General features: G+C 42.2%; 4 protein-coding genes across 4 annotated transcripts; all 4 read left to right on the top strand.

The window, feature by feature from the left end:
• Window positions 1-307: 307 nt before the first annotated feature.
• On the top strand, window positions 308-4,887 carry LOC116203563. Its single transcript, XM_031535334.1, has 6 exons — window positions 308-578; window positions 931-3,017; window positions 3,209-3,269; window positions 3,386-3,609; window positions 3,791-3,841; window positions 4,660-4,887. The coding sequence occupies exons 2-6, from the start codon at window positions 1,036-1,038 to the stop codon at window positions 4,700-4,702; spliced, it is 2,361 nt and encodes a 786-aa protein (XP_031391194.1). The 5' UTR covers window positions 308-578; window positions 931-1,035; the 3' UTR covers window positions 4,703-4,887.
• Window positions 4,888-5,131: 244 nt separating this feature from the next.
• Window positions 5,132-8,132, top strand: LOC116203565 (protein trichome birefringence-like 23). The gene is made up of 3 exons (XM_031535336.1): window positions 5,132-5,716; window positions 6,091-6,368; window positions 7,092-8,132. The coding sequence occupies exons 1-3, from the start codon at window positions 5,389-5,391 to the stop codon at window positions 7,869-7,871; spliced, it is 1,386 nt and encodes a 461-aa protein (XP_031391196.1). The 5' UTR covers window positions 5,132-5,388; the 3' UTR covers window positions 7,872-8,132.
• Window positions 8,133-8,487: 355 nt separating this feature from the next.
• On the top strand, window positions 8,488-10,962 carry LOC116203564 (high mobility group B protein 6-like). The gene is made up of 8 exons (XM_031535335.1): window positions 8,488-9,033; window positions 9,120-9,245; window positions 9,355-9,626; window positions 9,733-9,838; window positions 9,939-10,004; window positions 10,091-10,261; window positions 10,349-10,528; window positions 10,620-10,962. The coding sequence occupies exons 1-8, from the start codon at window positions 8,575-8,577 to the stop codon at window positions 10,743-10,745; spliced, it is 1,506 nt and encodes a 501-aa protein (XP_031391195.1). The 5' UTR covers window positions 8,488-8,574; the 3' UTR covers window positions 10,746-10,962.
• A 1,692-nt stretch (window positions 10,963-12,654) lies between these two features.
• LOC116203126 lies at window positions 12,655-13,375 on the top strand. The gene has a single exon (XM_031534788.1). The coding sequence runs from the start codon at window positions 12,752-12,754 to the stop codon at window positions 13,208-13,210; it is 459 nt and encodes a 152-aa protein (XP_031390648.1). The 5' UTR covers window positions 12,655-12,751; the 3' UTR covers window positions 13,211-13,375.
• Window positions 13,376-13,728: the final 353 nt, after the last annotated feature.

The raw sequence follows: 13,728 nt of genomic DNA, 5'->3' as shown, positions 1-13,728 counted from the left end.
AAAATTTTAACTCAACACATTACACAACATTTTATTCTTTTTCACAATTAAAATCAAAATTACTTTAATTCTGAAATCAACTTATCATAAGTATCCCACTACATAATTCTCTCTCTTCCTTATTACATGATTCTATCTTTCTTACTCAACATGTGTGATTCTGGAGTGAAATCTTACGCATCCCATAATTTCTCCATCTTTGGTGGCATTGCTAAGGTTGAACGGGTCAATAACAAGCGTCTGCACGGATACTTCTTTCATATCATACAACCCATCTTTTGGACATAATAGTTGCAAAAATCAAATCCTTACTGTTAACAAGACTTGCTCCTGTCACCCTTGTCGTCCCCAAAAGTCCCCGGCCAATAAATTTCCTCATTCTCACATATCCTTTCATTCAAATCTCTTCCCCGACATTCATTTCCCATGCCCTCCTCCATCCTCGTCAAGAGCAGGCAGAGAGAGTCCCTTGACGACGAAAATTGCTTTGAACTTCCTTATGTAGTTTGAAGTTTGAGGATCGATGAATTCCGTCATTGGAGCTTTCCAGCAGTGACGACGACGCTGTCTTCCTAGAGGTATGCCCTCAGCCCTCATGGTTGCTGCAAATTTTCATCATATGTATTGTGTATCATACCCGACTTCACGTAGTAGTAGTAGTAGTAGTATTAGGAGGGGAGATGAATACTCGTAAGTTTGAGAAGAACATTGAGGGGTTTTCGGCCTACCCTGCATATTAGTTTCGTGTCGTGTGGAAGAAAAATTCTCAAAGAGGTATGTTTGATGACATTGCTAGGGACACGATGGACGTTGCCGAAGCTTAAAGTTACCATCACATTTTTACTCAGTAGAACAAGAAAAGAAAACCTACTTGGGTTTCACTCCATCTGCAATCTAACCTTGGGTGGTTGAACAATTTACTTTTGTCAGGCTCTGATGATTTTGGCGGTCCAATTTGCTATTTCAACAATATAGGAAGGAAGACTAATTCCATAGAAAGTTAGGAGGTGGACTTGGTTAGCGGAACGAAGTACAATGGAGAATAGGTATGCTTCTTTTGACAGCGGTAGGAGCCCAAGCAAGTATGGTGCGGGATCGAGGCTTATTGAGAATAGCAGGAACAAGGAAGATGCAGGTTATGCCGCTAACAACAGGAGGATGTTGAATGATTCCATCAATGATCGGTTTGGTGGAGATAACGAGGAGACCACCCTACACCGCTATGAACCTGTCAAACATTTCACTGCCAGGAGAGGCTTCCAAGAGGCCTACCCTCGGTGGAATGATCCCACTAGGCTTTTGAATGTGAGATCATCCAGAGCTGGGAATGATCGGTTGGAAGAGTGGGAGCAACGTTTCCAAGCATTTTCCATAAACCCAGCGGAACCTCGTCATGGAGCTCCTCCATTTTACGGCTATGGCCAGCCCACAGCGAGCCGTCATGAGGCATATGGGCCTGATGAAGTTGAAAACTTGGAAATGGATCGAGCAGAGCTTCTGAGGAAGTTGGAGGAGTTGAATTATCAGATCAGCAGATCTAAGGAGCCAGAGCAAAGGCTTCCCATTAACAGGAATATGGTTCCCAGTGTTCGTCACAATGCCCGTTCGCCGCACTATAATTGGCCTGCTGCATATCCTGGTTGTTACAACATGGGAGTATCGAACATTTCAAGTCTTCCCGGCAACTTCCAGGACACATTTGGTCCACAATTAGCCGGAACATCCAGCAGATACGTACATAATTCATCAAATAGAGCCTTCCTCAAAGAGAATATGGAATTTATCGACCCTGAACTGTTTGAGTCATATCCTCGAGATCCATTTCCTCCCCAGCCACCAAGCTCAAGGATGATCGTGGAAGAGAGGTTTGATTTGCAGTTCCAGCATCGCATCAGTCCAGCTCAGGTGAGGCCAAAAGTTGCACATCAGGTGGATCCCGATTCTTCCAGGTTCCTTTCACAAGATCAATCACAGCCCCGAGAAAGATGGTCAGTTAACAGAGATTCAGACAACTCTGGCAGTCTTAGTCTGGCGTCCTCAAAAATGGCCTTGGCCTCAATCAAGAGCAGAAAGCACCGGCCTGCACTAGCAGGTGGTGCGCCATTTTTAATTTGCTCTAATTGCTTCAGTCTCCTAAAGTTGCCTCGAAGGTTGAGAATAAAAGAGAAGGGCACAGAGAAAACTTGCTGTGGTTCGTGTTCAGCTGTGATCTATATCAAGCTACAGGAGAAGAGGCTGATTACTCGTATTATTGAAGACTCACCAGATAAGGCTAGTAATGAAGGTCCATCGTCTAAGTTTTTGAATAAAGGAGGGAGTGACCGAAGTTCATCTCCCAGGCTTATCGATTCTGGCAGCATGACTTCTTATAATGACCCTGAACAGAACATCTCATCGATATCTGAAGAAACTGCATTTTCAAGGGAAGAAGTATATGTGGGTCGAAATGAGAAGCCAGCAGGCTTTAATTCTTCCTTTTCTCCTCCTTTGGAAGATCACGAAGGGGCTAAAGAAGAGGAAAATGGGAACCTGAAAGATTTGATCATACAGAATGCTGATCACACTTCTCCAATTCTACCAGCTTCGCCTCTCCAAAATAGTCCTCAGAATTCCACTTCTATGATTGTACATCAGACTCAACAGGAGAATGAAAAGAGTAGCGATGATTCCAACCAAGAGAAGGCCTTTCTCCGGAAGATCGATTCACCTCACAAGTCCTACAAGGATAATTCTGAGATCACTGAAGTAGAAGTTTCTGCAAGTGAATACCCCATCACGAGCTTGTCTCAGGACTCCATCGACACAAGCAGAGAAGAAGACCAACCTAAAAACAAGAAAGGAGGGGGAAGATCCTTCTTCAAGGGCCTCCTGAACAGAAGTGTCAGAGAGCAACCGAGGCCTGAACCGAGCTTCAAAAATGAGAGACCCGAGGTTACTATTAATGGCCATCCTATACCCGACAGCTTCGTTAAGCAGGTCGAAGTTCGTGCTGGCCCGATTTGTCCAGGAGATTACTGGTCAGTCCCCTTTATGTTTCGACCTTTTCAAATCGAATTCTCCCCTCCTGCTTGGTAGTGATCCCTCTGACAGGATGAATTTTTTTCACTAACTTAGGGCCTTCTGGGCCTTGTTTTCCTACTTCCAGAAGAGAAATATGCATAAGCTACTTTTTCTAGTTTCATATTTCCTTTGAATCCCCCTTGTGCAGGTATGATTACCATTCCGGTTTTTGGGGCGTGATGAAATATCCTTGTCTCGGGATAATTCCGGTAGCATCTGCAAATCCATCTTCTCATCAACACTTTCTTTTCAACGACAAGCCTCTACTCTTAAATTCCGCGGCCTTTTCACTTGTTTGGTTCTTCTTTTCGTTGGTGTTCTGCAGCCATTTATCGAGGAGTTCAACTATCCGATGCCTACAAATTGCTCTGCTGGGGACACTGGCATCTTTGTAAACGGGAGGCAATTACATCAGCACGATCTAAAATTACTTGCAAGCCGAGGGCTACCTACTACAAGAAACCAGTTTTATATCATCGACATCTCCGGGAAGGTCATCGATGAAGACACCGACGAAGAGCTGTATGACCTCGGAAAACTTGCCCCGACGTAAGTAAAAAATTAGCAACACTGCATCAACTAACCTTTATTGTTTAATCTCTGTTAAATTTTGAGCTTTTCCGATATTTATGTTCCTAAGTAATGTATTCTTGCTGTCAGATTTTCCGAGATTTATGTTCCTAAGAAATGTATTCATGCTATCGTTGTTCTGTATGCAATGCAATTGCAGGGTTGTGAAGTCAGGACGCGGATTTGGCATGAGAGTTCCAAAAGGAATGATGTGAGTGAGAGTCACTTCCATTTTTCCTGTAATTATATTTTTATTTTTAAGAATTAAAAAAAAAAGAAGACAAAATGTGATATATGAGACATATTCTTTCCCTAATATTGGTTGTTTGTGAATATTATACGTAGTCTACGCGACAGAATAATCTTTTGCAACATGTGGCCCCAATTATTGAATGGGGTTGGATGGGAATAGAAATATTTAATTCTGGCTTTAATTATTTTTGCTCTTTCTATCTCTGTTTTTTTTTTTGGGGACCACGTCAGCTAATGACTGAGAAGTCATATAATATACTGTTGTCCGTCTCCTGCCAAAGCAGATATATTTTGGTTGTGTATAATATCTGCCTTTTTTATTTGAACGTTGTTGTTTCAAGATCATTTTTGCATTTTCTGGATATAATACTCTATATTATATTCATGGAAGTTGATCCCATGCATTATCTTTATCATATATCCCAGATTTTAAAATATATATATCCAATGCTTTGTGGCTGTGGTTGAGAAGAGAAGTTGACTTGCCTAAAAGGCTGATCCATTGCCTCTCACAACATTGCCATAAGAAAGTATGAAAGGAAAAAAAAAATTGAATCGGAGATAATCAAGGTTGTATAGACCCATTTCCTAGTACAATTAACTCATTGAATCATGATATTGAATGACAAAATAGTTATATATCGACGTGATATTTCCACTTAAACTTATAAAGAAGTTAATAAAGGTCAAAATCTCTACTTGACTTAATGCCCTCCTACTTGAGCAATTGTCGATCGTAATCATTGATTCTACGATTCTTCCCAATTTCTCAACCAGGGATGCACCTCTCGAATTAAGGAGGCAAGATCATTCATGCTAATGCGAAGATAGATCATCCTTGCACGAGGTAAATATCGATGATTTTATTAAAAAATTATAAATAATATATAAATTTAGCTAGAGACTAGAGTATCCAAATTTTATGAGAGTTGACGGGCCTCAACACCCTCCTCGGTCCAAACCTGGTTTCGACATCCGAGTATACTGAAAATTTCATGGGTAAGAAAGGCCTTGAAGTAAAATTGAAAGGGTATATGGAAAATAACGCTAACTACAGGGGGCTAAAGTGCAAAATTGTTAGTCCCAAATAAATCCATGATTAAATTAACTCGTAAGCACGAGGTGGACTGTGTCTTTCTCATGAAAAAAGGTAACCCAGCCAGCAGGGATTCTTCTTGCCTGGGACGTAACGACGGAGCTTTATTATATACCCTTAAGCTTATGCTAACAAGTTTATGTAACAACCGTAAAGCCCGTAGGTCTCCTCTTGTCGGTAGACCGCAAGCCTCACCATTCCTCCGTCAATCCGCCTTCAATTTCAACACTTTCCCCAATTTTCCCTCCTGGGTCTTGTCAGTCACCCCCCGATCTGCATTCAATGCTCTGATGGATTAACCCCGGAGTGCGGCAAAGCTATAGCAGCAGAAGGGTCCCCCTTCAATAGCTACGGGTCACTGGTAAAATTTTCGACTGGGTAAGTAGAAGAGCAATGGAGGGTCTGATTTGATGGACTTGACGACCGTTGCTAAGGAGAGGGAGAGAGGGAGCAGAGGGGCGGACAAGCTCAGGGACAAGAAGATGAAACTCAAATGGAGGGCTTCTTCGTGCCTTCCCAAGAACAGCAGCTTGGTCCTCAAGCTGGCAGCTGTGTTCCTGTTGTTGGGTTTTGGTTTTAGGATCTTGTTTCGCTCCTATACTGATTCTCTGGATCGGATTGAGGCGCCATTGATGATTGACAGGAGGGATATCCCGGAACCGGCGATGACAGTTGATGCTGCACATCCTGCCGAGGAGGAGTCATCGCTACAGAGTCAGGATCAGGTGACTGTAGAAGGTAATCCAAATTTATAAGATTTTTTTTTTTCGAGATCCTTAATGAAATTTGCTGAATGGTTTCTTGGTTTTGGCTAATCCGATTGAGTGCTCATTGAAATTAATGTTTCTGTGCTGTAAGTTTCGTGTATTCGAATCTCTAAGCGCATCATCTTATCGGCCAAGAAGCGGTGGGTTTCCGAAATGCTGTGCATTTTGGAATAGAGTCGCCCTTCTTAGTAGTTGTTTTTGTGTTCAATTTTGGGTGTCGAATCATTCATTAAACCGAGTAAAGTAATGTTGATCTGTGGATGCAGTCTTAGTTGCAGCAAAGATCCATTTTTTGGATTATTCTGCCAGATTCGCTGAAATCGTTGTTCTTCGATGCTAATGCAGAAAAATGTGATCTTTTTACGGGTGATTGGATCCCCAACCCCTCGGGGCCTATTTATACCAATGAGAGCTGCCCCCTCATTGAATCCCCTCAGAACTGTATGAAGAATGGGAGGCCCGATACTGGGTACTTATACTGGCGATGGAATCCACGGTCTTGCGAGTTGCCTCCGTTTGACGCTGGGAGATTTCTTGAACTGATGAGGAATAAGACATGGGCGTTAATTGGCGATTCCATCTCCCGAAACCATGTGCAGTCCGTGTTGTGCATGCTCTCAACGGTATGTGTTCTTTGAAGGTTTGTGAAATGAAATTTCAGCATGAAGTAAACTAGGGCCTCATTGAAATTTATGTAATTTGGTATCTTTCTACATAGAACTCCATTCCTTGGTATTCTATTATATATTCATGTAAGTTCTGATGAACTTACAGTGGGGTAGGGCTATGCATACAGCTTAGATACAGATTTCATATGGATTGTGCCCTGTGCACATTTATCACATTTCTTCTGCTGTCCCTGTATCTGTTAAGTCGGTCTAATTGACGAATTTAGAAAGTGGACATAAAAGGATTTCTGTTTCAGATGTAAGTTTTACATCTGTCCTTTTTGTCTGCTCGTATGTGAAATCAGGCGTGACTCACTTCTGGTGGGTGCAATTTGTGAGTACACCTGTGGTCTCCTATTGTGGGACTTCCTCGGATATTCTCCTACCTCTTCCTAATCTATTGTTGTACTCACTCTGGTCAGATGTAGTGTAAAGTAGAATGTTTTTAAAACAATATTACTTGTTCTATACCAGATATACAAACTTTTAGTTGTAGGTGTATGTGGTGGCTTATCACTGGGTTAGCCAGCATTATATAACTACTGCTTCAGCATGATGAAAACCGGCTATTTTCAAGTGTTTCATAGTAATATAGTAGTTGATGAATAATTGTGATATAGACCTTCTGTCGTCTTCTCCAGACTGCGACTTATTTGTTTCCATTTCTGCGACCTTTAGGTGGAAAAACCGATCGAAATGTACCATGATGAGGAGTACAAGTCCAGGAGATGGCATTTTCCCTCCTACAACCTGACCATCTCTGTTGTCTGGTCCCCTTTCCTCGTAAAAGCTGCCATCTTCGAAGACATGAACGGGGTCTCAACTTCTGAGGTCAAGCTCTATCTCGACGAGCTTGATTCAAAATGGACCAATATGTACCAGAATATCGACTACGTGATAATATCAACTGGAAAATGGTTCCTCAAGTCCTCAATCTATTACGAGAATGACACTATTTTAGGTTGCCACAACTGTGATCAGAGTAGAAATTTGACTGAGCTCAGGTTTGATTTTGCTTACGAGAAGACTCTTCACAAGGTGATGGACTTCATATCAAACTCCAATCACAAGGGCTCGATCTTCTTCAGAACGTCAACTCCCGATCATTTTGAGAATGGGGAATGGCATAATGGGGGAACCTGTCCGAGGAAGGCACCGGTCAAAGAAGGCGAGTTCGAGCTCAAGCCTGTGAACAGGGTCTTACTGGAAATTGAATTGAGGGAGTTTGAGAAGGCAAGGAAGCAAGCAGAGAGGAACGGGGTGAAGCTGAGGCTTCTTGATTTCACAAACCTTTCATTATCGAGACCTGATGGGCACCCAGGACCGTACCGCAAGTTCCAACCCTTTGCTCGAGACGTGAATGCTACAGTCCAGAAGGATTGTCTGCACTGGTGCCTGCCCGGGCCCATTGATGCATGGAACGATGTGATAATGGAAATGGTCGTGAATGCTGATTGAGAGCGGTTCTAGGAGTCACACGGTGATATGAAAGTGGTAGTACTCATCATTTGTGCCTTGTGAATAGAATACTCGAAAAAAGCTTCTTTTTTGTATTTGTCTAAAGGTATATCATGTCAGTGAGGCCACGTTTTCTTATGTTTCTGTCACATGGAGTGGCCATTAAGCAGAAGGAGAAAAACTCATATGAATTGGATTTCGACAAATCTCATCCTATTGACCAATATTAATTCCAGTCAAGGTGTAAGTTTTGGCCCTGCTCATGAGATGCTTCGTGTATGCTTTGTTATTCTATCTTTTCTTTATCGTCTTCTCTCGCTCTGCTAATCGAGTCACAAGCCATTTTTCGAAAGTAAAACATGTCAAGTGTTGACAAATCCTAAAACGGGCCTTTCCTAAAGAAGCCCAAATTAATTTGAAAGCCATATATGGGCTGGTCAGATTTGGAATCACAATGACCCCATAATAATCCACTATTTGGTTTTTTTCTTTTCAGTAACGGTCGAAATTTGAATCGAATCCGTTCGGTTTCCAATAACAAACCCCCACCATTTGAAATTTGAAAAATCTGCCCGTTGCTGTGACTCTGCCTTCCCCTTTATAAACCCCTTTTCCCCCTTTCTACGTCTCTCGTCACCATAATCTCAAGTCAAATTTCCACCTTCTCCCGCTCCCCTCTCTCCTTCCCTCTGGCTCTTGAGCAATGGCTGACTCCGTAATCGCTGAGATCCCCGTGAACCCGCCCACCAAGAAAGGGAAGAACAGCAGGAAGGCTCTGAAGCCGAAGAACACGAACCTTCCTCCACCAAACGAAGAACTCGATGTCTCGGCCCAGAAGCCATCACCGGCGGTTGAAAAGGATGTGCCCTCCGAGGAGATCCAACAACAGGAGAGCCAGCCCAAGAAGGGCAAATCGAAGGGAAGGCCGAAGCAGAAGCAGCTGCAATCATCACCTTCCTCCTTCGAGAAGGAGCTGCAGGAGATGCAGGAGATGATGGAGAAGTTGAAGATCGAGAAGGAGAGGACTCAGGAGATGCTGAAGGAGCGGGACGAGATGCTGAGGCAGAAGGAGGAGGAGCTCGAGTCGAAGGGCCGGGAGCGGGAGAAGCTCCAGACCGAGCTCAAGAAGCTGCAGAAACTCAAGGAGTTCAAGCCCACGATGGTCAGTTCATTTCCTGTAATATAAGAATATATGGAATATCCTTCTGTTCACAGAGATCTGAAATGGATTATTGAAATTTGTTGCAGACGTTCCCTATCGTTCAAGCTGTGAAGGACAAGGAGCAGGACAAGAAAGAGAAGAAGAAGGGGTGCCATGAGAAGAAGAGGCCATCGCCGCCTTACATTCTCTGGTGCAAAGATCAGTGGGCTGAGGTAAAAAGAAGGGCTTCTTCGTTGATTGATTGATTTAAGATGTTCAGATCTTATCTTCTTGTTGATTCTTGATTGAATGAATGACCCATGTGGGGGTTCTTGGTGGCAGATCAAGAAGGAGAACCCTGAAGCAGAGTTCAAGGAGATCTCGAACATATTGGGGACGAAATGGAAGAATGTTACTGCTGAGGAGAAGAAGCCCTACGAGGAGAAGTACCAGGCGGAGAAGGAAGCATATCTGCAGATTCTCGCAAAGGAGAAGCGCGAGGCTGAAGCGATGAAGCTTCTTGAAGAGGAGCACAAGCAGAAGACTGCCATGGAGCTGCTCGAACAGTACCTCCAGTTCAAGCAAGAAGCGGAAAAGGAGACCAAGAAGACCAAGTAAGCTCAATCTCCCGGACGTTTGGGGTTTATAGAGTTCTGACCTTTGATCAGATCTTATGAATCTCCTTTTGCGTATACATCTCATGTTTGACTTTGACTTCAGGAAAGAGAGGGACCCGCTGAAACCGAAGCAGCCCATGTCAGCGTTCTTCCTGTTCTCCAATGAGAGAAGGGCTGCTCTAGTTGCAGAAAACAAGAATGTCTTGGAGGTGATTGAATGAACATACGCTGTTAATCTGATAAATCAATGCTTAGTTAACTTCTGGGGTTTAGAGAGGTTAAGACCTAATTGTGATTGGTCAATGATAGGTTGCGAAAGTCACCGGCGAGGAATGGAAGAATATGACTGAGGATCAGAGAAGGCCATATGAGGAGGTTTGTTTCTTCATTATATGATTTGGTTATGCTTCTAGGTGAGTGCAAGGTTGATGCTGAAACCCTTTTTACCTTGGAATCTGCAGATGGCTAAGAAGAAGAAGGAGAAGTATATGGAAGAGATGGAGGCATACAAGCAGAAGAAGGAAGAGGAGGCGGAGAGTTCTCGAAGGGAGGAGGAAGAGCAGATGAAGCTACAGAAGCAGGAAGCCCTGCAGCTGCTCAAGAAGAAGGAGAAGGCTGATAACATAATCAAGGTTCTTGAATGAAACGCCAGATGTTTTCTTCATTGCTGCCTCGTGTTAATTTACGAGGGAAACTTATCAAATTGAGTAAATACGCAGAAAACGAAAGAGAATCGGCAGAAGAAGAACGGAGAGAAAAAGAATGTCGACCCGAACAGGCCTAAGAAGCCAGCCTCCTCATTCTTCCTGTTCAGCAAAGAGACGAGGAGGATCCTGTCGGAGGAAAGGCCAGGGATCAACAACTCGACCCTCACTGCGCTGATTTCAGTGAAATGGAAGGTAAATTAAGTTGACTTGCCTGTTTTCATGTTCGAGTTAGATATCCAAAATGAGAGAATTTTGGGACTGATATACTTCGTGGTGTTAATAGGAATTAAGTGAAGAGGAGAGAGCCGTATGGAATGGAAAAGCTGCAGAAGCAATGGAAGTGTACAAGAAGGAACTCGAAGAGTACAACAAGTTTGTTGCTGCTGGTGATGACAGAACTGAGCAGTAGATGGAAATGGTTCGAGTTTGTTAGAGAGGACAGAGGGAATAGCGAGGGCCATCGATTTGATGGCGTTTGTTAGGACTGACAATTGAAGGTTTTCCTTTCGGATTCGGTACATCGGAATCAATTCAATCAGTTTTATGGCTTCTTAAGTCTTCCTTCATCCTGCAATGAAAAAGAGCATGGATTTTGCAATGAGACAATCCTCCTCCTTTTTCCAATTTATTTGAGTTTCAACCGCTACGATAAAATTACTTTCTGTGACTTGTCCTAATCTTATTCAAATCTGGAAGAACTTCAATTCGATGATCGAGGAAGCAACATGGTTGCTCCTCCCACACACACATCCATAACCTTGGCCATTCCTGTGACTTGTTAAAAACTGGAAGAACTCAATTCGATGATGGAGGGATGGATACCTTACAATATTCAATCTAAATTGAAAACTTTCTATCTGACCTTGATCATTTCCGAGCTGCAGCGTAAGAACGTTGCTCCTTCCACACACGCCCATGACCATTGACAACTTCCTAAAGATACACTCATCATCACAAGATCTGAATTTTTCTTTGCCAATGTGCCCTATCATTGGATAGTCCTGTTAGTGGAACAAAGAAGAAGTCCTGGTGTGAGATATTTTAACTCGAGCTCTGATAGCTGGATTGAATTGAAATTACTCATCCTGCCAGGGGAAAAAAAACATGATCACTTTCTTACTTGGTAAGAAAGCCGGAACCGGAACGAAGCCTGACCCATCTATCACTACACAAGAGGCTCATCCGTTGTCTGCATAAGCTTCCTCCTTTTCTATGGATTTCTTACTTTAAATTTTAAGGTCCCACATATATATTATTTGGAGTGCCCTACCTGTATTCGGGAGTTCAATGGGCCCTACTAATTCAGTTTGAGCCGGATTTGTCCAGAGGTGTAAAACTTAGCTTACTAGAAGTTTTTAGTTGCAGCTTTGATCTAGCAATGAAATTCCTTAAATCGCCTTTTTTTTACCTCATTTTTTGGTAAGTTTTCTTTGTCAATTAGTTTTACATTATATTACTACAAAAACTTTCATCTTTCCTAATTATGGTAATTTTTAAAATTAAAAGGCATGAAAAATTATTAAAGCTTTCCAAAAACATGCAATCTAAAGTACAAAATTCTGTGTACTATTACAGGATTTGCAACTTTTCAAATATTTATTTTGGACAATTTTTCCAGGACAATGATAAACAGAAACTGCTGGTTTTTCTTTCCTAATTTTCATGGATGAAGAACCGAAGAATTATCAATCTTTTACCTTCTACGATGTCCTTTATAAGGTAACCTCGGAGCCCAAGTTAGAATTGGGCTTAAAAGGTCGTCCCTAACTTTCATACATTGCCAAAGAAGAATCCGTTGAAGGAATGCAAAAGAAATGCCTAATTATAATACATTGTGCACCAATTAAGCGTTTATTTGTTCACCAAAAAATTAAAATAAAAATTAAGCGTTTATTCTCTTTCTTCTTTTTCCCTTCAAATACGTAATGAAGCGTTTATTCATCGAACTTCACGTAATACAACAAATGCATGAGATAATCGCTTGCATTGCTTTATGGGATCAATGTCCAATATCGATGTTCACTAAATGCGTAGGCATTCACATATTCATCTAGGCGAGTGAGTCGTGAAAAATCAGAAAAAAAAAAAAAAAAAAACTATTTCGGGCTCAGTTTATCATCGAGATTTTTTTTAATGGATCGAGGAAAGTTATTTGAAATTGGATCTTATGATAAATTAAAAACTACGCATTTTAAAATTTAGTACATCCGTATCGAAATTTAATTTTTGGGGGGAAGGGGACTTCTTTTCAGTAGCTGTATATATAGAATACAAAAGAATTTGAATTGGAAACAATTTAAGGCTCAATAAGTAAGCAATAGAACGCCCCGACAGACAAATAAAATGGGCTTCCCATGTCAGAATTCACGGCATAACATCGCCTATCCGTCTTCTGTTCTCTGAAGAAGAAAACCCATGGAAATGGAGAAAACGGCAGAGCAGATGCAACGAAGAGAAGCCGACCTGTCCAAGACGCTCATATGGGACTGCGGAAGCTCGCTTTATGACTCCTTTGAGCTCGAGTCGCTCAAGCGCCAACTCGACGCCGCTGTGTCTTCTCGTAGCTCCTCCATGACTCACTTGCCTAGTCGTTGTTCTGGAGCTCGACTGGCTCAGCCGACAGCCAACCGAGCTTCAAAGAGGATCTCACAACCGCTCCAGAAATTTATCCAATCCCTTTTCAAGTCGCCGAGGGCGACTAAGCCTCGGCCGAAGGACCCAAGTGATGGGTTTTGCTTTTATCAGTCGGGTCCACTTTTGGCCATTCCAAAGGCTTCAGGGGTGGATCATGGCGGGTTATCACCAGATATCAGCTTGTTTGTGAGGACAGCCTCAGAGAGACTCAGCTCCACATCTATCGGTTATATCTCGTAGGCTTGGACATGAGCAAGAAACTTATTTATCAGGCAGCCTCTTTTTCATTACGTATGCAGTGTACATCCAGTGATGGACCTATGTTGGGTGTTGAATAACTTTTCTGAGGTTTTGGGTTTGCTGCACATTCACTGGGTTAATGAGTAACTGGAATATTTTATAAAATCTATTGCGAGTGTGAGCCATTGGAACGTATCAAATTTCCGAGCATTGGAACGTTTAGATTGGCCTCGGCAAGATTTACTCTCCAGTACGGTTGTATTCTTTACGGTAAATAAAAACCGATAAATAATTATAGTAATCCAATGAACTAGAAATAATTGCATCATACAAAGATTGCATTGCAGCACTACAGGTTGGTTTGGATATGTGCTAAGGTTTCTTGCATGAATGTGCGTGTTCGATTTATAGATCTTTTAGCTTTTGATGCTCAATCAATATTATAATACCAACCAACTAATTGGTCTACACGATGCATGTGCAAATAAATTATTTGTACTTTTTTTCGGGAAATTACT

The sequence above is a fragment of the Punica granatum genome, chromosome 4 (genome assembly GCF_007655135.1).
Source record: "Punica granatum isolate Tunisia-2019 chromosome 4, ASM765513v2, whole genome shotgun sequence".
In the NCBI taxonomy this organism is placed as follows: domain Eukaryota; kingdom Viridiplantae; phylum Streptophyta; class Magnoliopsida; order Myrtales; family Lythraceae; genus Punica; species Punica granatum.
Note: the sequence above shows the minus strand (reverse complement) of the source record. Positions and strands in the feature narration are given on the sequence as shown.

Excerpts from the sequence above, each read along its gene's own strand:
- LOC116203564 (XM_031535335.1), top strand. The coding sequence starts at position 8,575 with ATGGCTGACTCCGTAATCGCTGAGATCCCCGTGAACCCGCCCACCAAG. Across the intron at positions 9,627-9,732 it reads AAGGAGACCAAGAAGACCAA|GAAAGAGAGGGACCCGCTGA; the intron begins GTAAGCTCAATC and ends CTTTGACTTCAG. Across the intron at positions 9,839-9,938 it reads AAAACAAGAATGTCTTGGAG|GTTGCGAAAGTCACCGGCGA; the intron begins GTGATTGAATGA and ends GGTCAATGATAG.
- LOC116203565 (XM_031535336.1), top strand. The coding sequence starts at position 5,389 with ATGGACTTGACGACCGTTGCTAAGGAGAGGGAGAGAGGGAGCAGAGGG. Across the intron at positions 5,717-6,090 it reads GGATCAGGTGACTGTAGAAG|AAAAATGTGATCTTTTTACG; the intron begins GTAATCCAAATT and ends ATGCTAATGCAG. Across the intron at positions 6,369-7,091 it reads TGTTGTGCATGCTCTCAACG|GTGGAAAAACCGATCGAAAT; the intron begins GTATGTGTTCTT and ends TGCGACCTTTAG.
- LOC116203563 (XM_031535334.1), top strand. The coding sequence starts at position 1,036 with ATGGAGAATAGGTATGCTTCTTTTGACAGCGGTAGGAGCCCAAGCAAG. Across the intron at positions 3,270-3,385 it reads CTTGTCTCGGGATAATTCCG|CCATTTATCGAGGAGTTCAA; the intron begins GTAGCATCTGCA and ends GGTGTTCTGCAG. Across the intron at positions 3,610-3,790 it reads CTCGGAAAACTTGCCCCGAC|GGTTGTGAAGTCAGGACGCG; the intron begins GTAAGTAAAAAA and ends ATGCAATTGCAG.
- LOC116203126 (XM_031534788.1), top strand. The coding sequence starts at position 12,752 with ATGGAAATGGAGAAAACGGCAGAGCAGATGCAACGAAGAGAAGCCGAC.